This window comes from Megachile rotundata, chromosome 11 (genome assembly GCF_050947335.1).
Source record: "Megachile rotundata isolate GNS110a chromosome 11, iyMegRotu1, whole genome shotgun sequence".
Taxonomy (NCBI): Eukaryota; Metazoa; Arthropoda; class Insecta; order Hymenoptera; family Megachilidae; genus Megachile; species Megachile rotundata.
The window spans coordinates 9162869-9173315 of record NC_134993.1 but is presented as its reverse complement, the minus strand read 5'-3'; the positions used below and the strand labels follow the sequence as shown (position 1 = coordinate 9173315).

The 10447-nt window shown below is 29.8% G+C and overlaps 2 protein-coding genes and 1 long non-coding RNA gene across 4 annotated transcripts; 1 reads left to right on the top strand and 2 right to left on the bottom strand.

Annotated features, from left to right (window-relative positions):
- Positions 1-204: 204 nt before the first annotated feature.
- Positions 205-1398, bottom strand: RpL32 (ribosomal protein L32). The gene is made up of 4 exons (XM_003702409.3): positions 1310-1398; positions 956-1068; positions 675-827; positions 205-406 (listed from the first exon to the last, which is right to left on the bottom strand). Exons 2-4 carry the CDS (start codon positions 1046-1048, stop codon positions 248-250), a joined length of 405 nt encoding a protein of 134 aa, XP_003702457.1. The 5' UTR covers positions 1049-1068; positions 1310-1398; the 3' UTR covers positions 205-247.
- Positions 1399-1528: 130 nt separating this feature from the next.
- Hecw (Hecw ubiquitin protein ligase) lies at positions 1529-9431 on the top strand. 2 transcript variants are annotated; one of them, XM_012283296.2, is made up of 9 exons: positions 1529-1934; positions 2488-3732; positions 4372-4662; positions 4861-5059; positions 5143-5678; positions 5762-6099; positions 6172-6372; positions 6442-7401; positions 7502-9431. In XM_012283296.2, exons 2-9 carry the CDS (start codon positions 2530-2532, stop codon positions 7611-7613), a joined length of 3840 nt encoding a protein of 1279 aa, XP_012138686.1. In that variant the 5' UTR covers positions 1529-1934; positions 2488-2529; the 3' UTR covers positions 7614-9431. The 2 variants fall into 2 exon arrangements, with proteins under 2 accessions (XP_012138686.1, XP_076393158.1); XM_076537043.1 differs by having other exon boundaries at positions 1530-1934; positions 2555-3732.
- Positions 7067-10412, bottom strand: LOC143265363 (uncharacterized). Its single transcript, XR_013039839.1, has 2 exons — positions 9504-10412; positions 7067-8858 (listed from the first exon to the last, which is right to left on the bottom strand). It is a non-coding gene; the product is annotated as an uncharacterized LOC143265363 (long non-coding RNA).
- Between the last annotated feature and the right edge of the window lie 35 nt (positions 10413-10447).

The window sequence follows — 10447 nt, the reverse complement described above, 5'->3', positions numbered from 1 at the left end:
CTATATTTACCTTTATTTGTTATTATATATATGTGTACATATATATTATAATTTATTGTAAATTATATTATTTTAATAGAAATAAAATTTAAATTACATAAAAATAAAGAATTTAGAATTTTTATTTCGCGTTTTTTTCTAACTAAACCTAGTAATGATATTATTTGGGAACAAGTATTAGGGCAAAGATGTAAAACAGAGATGCATACTTTAAATTTTTTATTATTAAATCAAATCAGAAATAATTTTATTCATTTTCCTGAGAACGTAACCTTGCACTGGCATTAGTTACACGAATAGAAAGTTGTTGAGCACGTTCAACAATGCTTTTACGTTTTTTACTGCTCACACCATGGGCAATTTCAGCACAAAACTTACGATTCTGCATCATTAAAACTTCTAATTCCTATAAGTTACAGAAAAAGCATGTCAGTACTATCATACTTCATTAGATTCAATGTAAATATTTAAATATCAAAACATTTTTATAAAAGAACTTAAGGAATGTTGTATGTATCAAATTAAGAAATGTATTATTATTTCTAAAAATTTTTCAGAATATAATCTATAATTACAAAATAATTTGAAGTATAACAGTTTTTCATTTTTTATCCATGCTTTTATGTTAATAAATGTTAATTACAGTATAAATACTGTAATAAACTTATTCTTACCTTAACATTATGTACCAAAACTTTTCTAAAACCAGTAGGTAGCATGTGACGTGTTTTCTTGTTGCTTCCATAACCAATGTTGGGCATCAAATACTGTCCCTTGAAGCGCCTACGAACTCTGTTGTCGATACCTTTGGGTTTACGCCAGTTTCTCTAAACAATTGTTGAAATAACATTATACAATTATTTCCAATTCTTTAATTTGGTGTCGCAGTAGCAACAAACAATATTTTAATGTTACAATTGACAAATACGTATAATCAATATTGTAAATATCAAACCTTCAATTTACTGTATCGATCACTTTGATGACGAATGAATTTCTTCGTCCTCTTTTTGACAATCGTCGGCCTGTACACTGGTCGGATGGCCATTTTTGTAATATATTACAAAACTGAAATTAAAATTATAAATTTGAATCAATTAATGTTTACTTTTGAAACCAATGATGAGGGTAACCCTACACATTTCCACCATATTTTACTTAATTAATATCATTGCGATAATAACTTATTTTGAAAAAATATAATATATTCGATCACTTTTTACTAATCTATATTAAGTCAATAAGTATATATTTTGCATCACGTAAATGATTTTTTAGAAGATTTTGGATTTTCTATAACATCACATACCGTTCCTTCTAACACACCAAAGAAAAGAGGTTATGTTGAATCCGGATGAGCAATTTGTTGTGTTAAAGTGCCATCTAGCGATAAAAGAAGTAAAAACGTAGCTGATTTATATATCTGCAATTTGTATTGCACAAAGAAAATTATCTGACAAAATTATTACATCTTTTGTATTCCTTTAAGCATTATCTGGTATTGATTTTAAACTTAGATATACATCCTTTTTGTTTTTACAAAAAATAGTGATGAAATATATTGTGCACTTTATATGTGATACAAAACGATACAGTACAATTTAAATTAAAGGAAGAAGATTAAAAAGATAGAATTAATTTCAACGTAGAGTTAATTCTAAGAAATAACTGAATAGTTTTATTGATAATCTCAATCATATGTCGTTTCAAATGACCAATAAGATAAAGCTACTATTCATGATTGATGCACATGAAAAACCAGGATATGACACTGCGAAAAGTTACCAGACACAGTCTGCTATAACTTTTCTGTCAAACTAACGCGTTCTTCGATGTATCCGTGTAATGAGAGTAAATGAATATGTAAATGTGATGTAAAATGTCTTTACCATGGTGTTTCATTTAAAATATCTGGAAAAATGTAATATATGCAGGTAAAGGATATCAATGTTGATACAGTTTTCATATAATTTCGTATTTTTAATGTATGTACAAAATTTAAAGTACTAATCGTTAATGTGTACTCTTTAAGGATAGAATATCACAAAATCAAGAATAACATGTTTACCGTAACGTATTCCACCTAATTAACAAAAATTATTTCTATATTTTTTATTTTTAATTGTATGAATTATGAAAAATACATATATGTTACATTGTATGTACTGTATTTTAGCTACAGTTTAAATAATTTTTATAGATAATTTAGATTTATAGAATTAATTTTGACATACATTATTTTTATAAAAAATGTTCTAAAAGAAAATATTTTTGTAAAAAGTGTGATATATGGTTTTAATTTCATGACATACTTTTTTTATCTATGATTCTTCTATTATTTAAAATAATGTCTGAGTAATTTTTATTTTAATGAAGAAACAAAAATTGTATTTCTTTTTTATGTTTTTAATATATTTTGTAAAATTATATAATCTTTTAATAATTTCATTTATTCTATTAATATTTTAATTTTTCTGTTATTTACAGCAATATATTTAAATAGAATTGATTGGTACTATGTTGTAAAAAATGCCATCTGAAATTAATGTTAAAGATACGGCTTGTGGGAAAGATAATGGAGGAGATGAGACTGAAGAACACGACACATTATTAACACTTGGTACAACAAATGAAGGATCCCCAGCTGCTATAAAACATGTGGAAACCACTGCTGTGAAAAGTAGTAGTAAACAGATATATGGTTCTGGCATTGAAAATGATTTTATGGAACAAGCTGAAAGTGTTTCTTTACCTTTAGACCTAAACCATGTATCAAATGAAAATGGTTTACAGCAAACAGAAGTGATTGATAATACAAATGATACTAATGCTTCAAATTCTTTTGAAGAGCCAAGTACATGTTCTGAATCAAAATGTAATAGGGAAAGCACGGTTTTAAAGACTGTCGCTACAACATCTACAATAGCTAGTGAAATTGAAAATAGTAGTAATGTTTCAAATAAAGTGGGTAATGATATTGCGCCAAACTTGAGTGAAAGATTTGTATCATTACCTCATAAAAATTTAACAAGAAAGAAATGTTTTCTGGTCAGTACTGATAACAATCCTGGAAAAGTAACAACTGTTTCAGAACAGTTACCTTTATCCTCCAGAAACATGATTAGAAAGAAACAATTTTTTAGCAAAGATTTACAGTCCAGTAGCACAGAATCGCAATATGAGCAAAATACAAGAGATAGGCACAACAATAATGAAAGTGATGTACTTGGTACTAATAACAGGGATTCTATGAAAGATGCCTGTAGTTTACCTCTGGATAGTATAGCTTCGTGTAGTTCTAGTGAACAGTCACAATTTCACAATACTTCAATACATGAAGTTCACAACAATGAAATTGCCAATGCACATAAATTATTAAATTTAACTGAGAATAATAACAAAAATACAAGTGAAAATTTAAGCAAACTAAATGAACCTGGTAGTTCGCATTCTCATACATCAAAAAGTGTGCCAAAATCATCAAATAATTTGGCAGACTTAGTACATTGTAATGATATTTCGAAGAAACCATTTAAACTGCCAATTTTAGAAAATTTACCTGGAACTGCCAGTGCCCATCAAACAGAACTTGAAGAAAATGCTGTTGCACTTTTGGAACCATCATCCTCTAAAGGTTTAGAAATAGAACCTCGATCTTCAAATAGTAGCGATGCAAGTAATTCTGATACAGAATCACAACAAGCAGTTTTAGGTCATAATGGGACCAAAAAGGTGCAGTTTCATTAATTATGTTAAAGTATCCAATTAATTTTTATGACAATAACTAGTTTAGCTTTTTATTATTTTCTGTGTTTAGTGCTATTTATGTGTTTGTAATATTTTAGTATTTTTATTGAATTATTTAAATTTTAATATTTGGCAAACATATAAATCAGTTGATAATACAAAAAATTGATTATGTGGAAATTGCATGATAATGTAGAAAACATGTTCTTGTATAAATGAACTTTTTTGCATTTGCATATTATAATAATTTAGAGAGAAGTTTGCATTCCACTTCTGTTATCGTGTAATTTTCAAAAATAAATTTTTTTATCAACAAAAAGATGACTGGACATTTTCCATAAAAATGCAATACATGCGTTCGAAATACAGTACAGAATTAGTACACAACAATTTGGAATATGAATGGTCATCTTATTATAATTATAAACTAACAAAACTGTATCACTTGGACACCTTGTTTATTTCCTTCACATCTATATATATATGCATGTGCGATAAAACTACAATTTAAAAGTTTTCAACAATTAATATTACACTCCTTCAAGCTTAGAAATTGTAATATGAACATTATTAATAACATAATTGTCTTCGGAACTAGAATTTATTAAATTTATTTTACTTCAGAGGCCATGTGATATGAATGGTATTGTAACAAAAGAAGGTGTGGAATATTATCAATTATGGCGGAGTTCAGAAGGTTTTTCATTTCCGGAAGGTTTATATGAAACATTGTACCCAAATCCTCCACCACTTCCACCACGGGTAACGCACAAACTTTTACACAGAAGCAATGCTTTGCCAACTGGTCCGCCAGAATTACCCAAAAGACATCTTCAAAAATACTCTGCACCTTTGCACCCAGAAGATTGCTTTGGATTTGAAATTGTAGATGTTGATGAAGCTTCTAATTCAAAGGTAATTTAAAGAAATATATATGTGCACCACAGTTAATTGGTAAGTATAACAGTAAACTCTATGTTTGATATGTTGTTGGATTTCTGGGTATGAATTTTAAAAACATTCTTTCCTTTTATGTAAATTGTTTATTTTTTTTAACTAAATATTGTAAGTTACATATTGTTAAATTTTTACATATTTTATGTAATATTTTAGTCACGAAAAGCTGTTACGAAAAGCATAGCATTGTTAAGTTCACCCAGAGCACATAGGCCATTGGAGAGACCAGAAACCGGATTGACAAATCAGATGGAATGTCCACCAACACCTACACATCGTCCTAAACCATTACGTCCATTACCGATGTGCCAAACATCCAATGTACCAGTTTCCTCCGAAGAACCTCTACCTCCATGTAATATAATAAAATTGCAGTCATTTTTAATTATTCTGTAAGACCAAGCAGAAATGAACTAATTAAATGCGTTATTGTTGTAGCATGGGAAGCAAGAATCGATAGCCACGGTCGAGTGTTTTACATAGATCATATTAATCGAACTACGACTTGGCAGAGGCCCAATTTAACAACACGAAACACCGGTTGCGATCTTCGAAGGCAGCAATTAGATCGACGTTATCAGAGCGTTCGTCGAACTATATCCCGGCCAGATAATATTGATCGTGAACCGACTAGCTCGCAATATGCAAACGGGAATAATTTCGAAAATGCTGATCGATCTAACGAACGAACTGAAAGAAACGATTCTGAACCGTTTGATATTACCATGAGCCCTCCAGTATTGTTTCTAATAAGGCCCGACTTTTTTACAGTATTACATGGTAATACGGAGGCAGTAGAATTGTATAATCGGAATTCCAGTTTAAAACACATGATCAGTAGAATCAGAAGAGACAAGGCAGTCTTTCCCAGATACGAGCATAACAGAGATTTAGTTGCACTGATAAATTTATTTGCCGATCCAAATAAGGAACTTCCAAGAGGTTACGAATCAAAACTTGACAGAACAGGCAAAGTAAATATGACTTAATCAGTTGAATGATTAAGCTATTTTATGAAAGCGAATCACTGTTTTTAAATGCGTTAATTTAATTTCAGAGATTTTTTATTTGTCACGCCAGAAAAGCAACGTCTTTCATCGATCCAAGATTACCTACCGAACCAACACATACTCGGGCATTATTAGACGAAGCACCAGTACCACCACCTAGACCGCAACAATCAGCTATTACAACTGCACCCGAAATACCTGTAGCTTATAATGACAAAGTTGTTGCCTTTTTACGCCAACCCAACATAATGGATATATTAAAAGAAAGGCACTCGGCATTAGGACAAAATATTGCACTTCGAGAAAAAGTCAATACTATAAGAATTGAAGGCACAACTGCTTTACAACGATTGGGTCACGATGTACCACTAGCTTTATTGTTAAGGTATAAGTCGATATTAACTTTAATTGTAGTAAGAGATAAAGTAATATTAAAACACTGAATTTATGATTGTAGCTTATTTGAGCAGGAAATTATGTCATATGTACCTGGAAATGTGGGCAGATCTCCGCTGGGTAGTCCACATGCTTCACCTGGCTTAACGAGAGCATCTGCAAGAGCCCCAGCTCCGTATAGGAGAGATTTTGAAGCTAAACTTAGAACATTTTACAGGAAACTAGAAAGTAAAGGATATGGCCAAGGTCCAGGAAAGTTAAAGTAAGTTTATATTGATCTAACATATACTAACTTGAACTATACATTTTATACATTTTTTATTTTATTTAGGTTGCACATTAGAAGAGAGCATCTCTTAGAAGATGCCTTCACTCGCATTATGGCTGCTTCAAAGAAAGACTTACAGAAAGGCAAATTAGTAGTAATGTTTGATCATGAAGAAGGTTTAGATTACGGTGGACCATCTCGAGAATTTTTCTTTCATCTGTCACGTGAACTTTTTAATCCTTATTACGGATTATTTGAATATTCTGCTAATGATACTTATACCGTGCAAGTATCACCAATGTCAGCATTCGTCGATAATTACCATGATTGGTTCAGATTCTCGGGCAGAGTTTTGGGATTAGCATTAGTTCATCAGTATTTGCTTGATGCCTTTTTCACGAGACCATTTTACAAAGCTCTTTTGAGAATACCAGCTAGCCTGAGTGATTTGGAAAGTTTAGATCAAGAGTTTCATCAAAGTTTAATGTGGATCAAAGAGAAAGATATTAGCATTGAATCATTAGAATTGACATTCTCCGTAACGGAGGAATTATTAGGACGAGTAGCTGAACGCGAATTAAAACCCGGAGGTAGAAATATTCCGGTAACTGAGAAAAATAAAAAAGAATATCTTGAAAGAGTTGTGCGTTGGAGACTTGAGCGTGGTGTTGCTGAACAAACGGAATCATTGGTTCGTGGATTTTATGAAGTTGTAGATCCACGGTTAGTATCCGTTTTTGATGCACGGGAATTAGAATTGGTGATAGCTGGAGCAGCCGAAATTGATCTTAATGATTGGAGAACACATACAGAATATAGAAGTGGTTATCACGACGCTCATCCAGTAGTAGAATGGTTTTGGAGTAGCATAAGTCGATTTACTAATGAACAACGATTGAGACTATTACAATTTGTTACTGGTACATCAAGCATTCCATATGAAGGATTTGCAGCTTTACGTGGGTCTACAGGACCGCGGAAATTTTGCATTGAAAAATGGGGGAGACCAAACAGTTTGCCCAGGTATATACATTTGTCTTAATGTACTTATAAAAATAACTATAATTTTTATTACTGGTTTGTGATAGCGTTTGACCTATTGCTAATGCTAATATGTTTTCAGAGCTCACACATGCTTTAATCGCTTGGATCTTCCACCGTATCCTACACCTGAGATTTTATATGAAAAGCTTTTATTGGCAGTAGAGGAAACAAATACCTTTGGGATAGAATAAAACAAGTTTATTACGATTACAGCAAATATATAATGGTATAACGGAAACATGAAGCTTCATATTATTTAAATGAAGTATTTCATTATGGATGTAAAGGTATACTCGTCGCGTAATTTATCGTTCATAAATGATTGGATTTTTAAGATCATTACAATCAAAACTGTATCAAAATGTAAATATCGAAGAGAAAAAACAGTTGCGCATATTTTGAAAATTTTAAATATTGTATACATGTTGCTGTAATCTATTTATATTATAAAAACTGAATTATAATTCGCGAAGTAAATGACTTGTATAAAAGAGATTCGATCTATTGGAAAAAAATATTTCAATAAGAATACAAATAATTACTTTTGTTCGAACTTTAATGATTATAAAGATTGTTGAAAGAACGTCATAGATATAGTAAAAAAAATAATTGAATTTGCAATTAAAACAAAACATGTGACTTATTTAATATAACTTATATACAAGTTTTCTTTTCTTTACATTTTGCGAAAATACTCTTAAAAACTTTTTATGAAAATTGAAAAACAAACAGCGCATTTCATAAAAAAAAATACGTAGTGCAGTTATAGTAGTAATTTATTCTGTGGTCTACTTAGTTCATAGGTACAATGATGATTTCTAGTCTATATTTTTAAATATTGAATTTGCAGCTATTTTTCTAATGTTTTCAGACATTCCACGTCAATTTATTTAATACTGTCACGATCAGTTTATAATATTGTACAAGAGAATAAGGAAACCATTTATATAACAAGTAATTTTTACTGGAGATGTTTAAGAATATCTCTTCATGAAATATTAGTGCGGTTTACAAACATTTTTCTAATATGTTTTATCTAATTTGTCTTTCAAAAATCAAATATTTATAAAATATCCAAAAAAACCCAATGAATAGACAACGAACATATGAATAGTATATGAAAAATATAAAGTCAATGAAAATAATCGTAATAATTCAATTATTGTTCCAACTTTTTATTTCGCATTTAGAATTAATATAAACATTTCACAGAACTGTTGTTAATATATAGAATATTTGTTTGCAATTTGTTCTCTCAGTTCTTTAATACTAATTATAGCAAAAATACGTGAAAAATATTGTAACGTTACTTGAAGAATTAATGGACATACATGTCCCTGCTTCAAGATTTACTCTACCTCTTGAACTTTAATCTCGCTTCTGCGGCTTTTCGCAAAAAAATGTTCATCTTTTAATCGTTCAGTCGTTCCTTATCTCTAAAACAAGGAAATATAATGAAATACAAAATAGACACACTGGTTCCTGAAGCTGTGTAAAAAAAATACAACCTTGTTTATACAATTTCTAAATTCTGCAATTATAAATGTAATTTGATAAAGTTGTTCGTTAATTAAATAGAATTTGAAACAGATTAAACACAAACGAACATTGGCAAGGGTAATGGATTGCTAGATGAAATATAACACCATTTTTGAATATATAATATTTACCTAACAGAATTTCGTTTTTGCGATTCTTTAATTTTATATGGCGATAACGGCGACGATGTTAACAAACAATAATAATCTTAATGTAGTAATTAATAACAACAATATTTATTAAATGGAAATACTAATATTATGTGATCGTTGAACGTAAGTTACACTTTATATTATTTGTAAACTAGTCACGTAGCATAGCAGAATTGTAGACTAATTAGTATATATTGTATACAGGCATTATAATCTTAGATAACTCGATATTTACAATGAACCATGACTGTGTGAGAGCATTCTTTACTTTATTGTTAAAGAAAATAAAATGTGCCTCTTTTGTTATGTTACATTAAACATTGTTATTTTTCACTTATATTCGCCGAACATCTTTTATTTAAAAATAAAAATTATAACGATGGTAATTACGGTCAAATAAATTCATCATGATAAGAAGAAATATCCAGAGAAATTTGGAACTTAACGACTACGTATATTGTGAAAAGTCTAATTTAGTCGTGGTATGTTATATTATACAATTTTCTAAAAATATGTACCGGAAACTTGTATGATCACGTTTTTTCATCTACTAACTTCAAGTGGAAAATTATATATCACGTTAAATTTTGAATGCTATTCGATTTCATATTTTACAATTTTATTATGATGTAATGAGAAAAATATTATTGCAAAAAAAATATTACACATTTTTGATTCACAAAATTTATTTACATAATTTAAAATCAATTTATTATTTCTATTCCATATGTACAATTTATAAAAAAAAAGTTTCATTTTTTAACGGAAATAATGTAAAACATATTTCTGCCAAAAAGTGTAGTGCAGAGGAATGATGCAATTCCTGCATACGCATGGTGTAAAATCGGTTTAAATCAATAAATGCCAGGCTACGAAGGTCACGACAGGACATAAGAATAAAAATAATGAGGGTACAGGAACATAGCCCGCATCGTAAAAGTAAAAAATCGATGAAGATATTCGTACGGAAGTGATACAAAAAATTAATGAACGTTGTGGTTTAATTTTAGAATTCTGTAGCAGAATAGTATACAGGGTATCTTTACAAACATGGACATTAAAAGTAATAATGAAACCAATCCTATTATTTGATAAACGGATATGACTGATTGAACAGGACTTATTAAACTATTATGAGATCTATTCGCTTGCAATATTATTTCCTAAAGACATTAAATTTTAAAGTTTTAAAGTAAAAATTGTTCATATTTTAATATTTAACGCGATCCATTCAAGATCAATTCTCGAAACATCAGTAGATCGGGATCCATATTTTGAAAATCTCTGTATGTCAGATTGTGGGATTCGGAAACCGAGTTCATCCGGTTTTTACC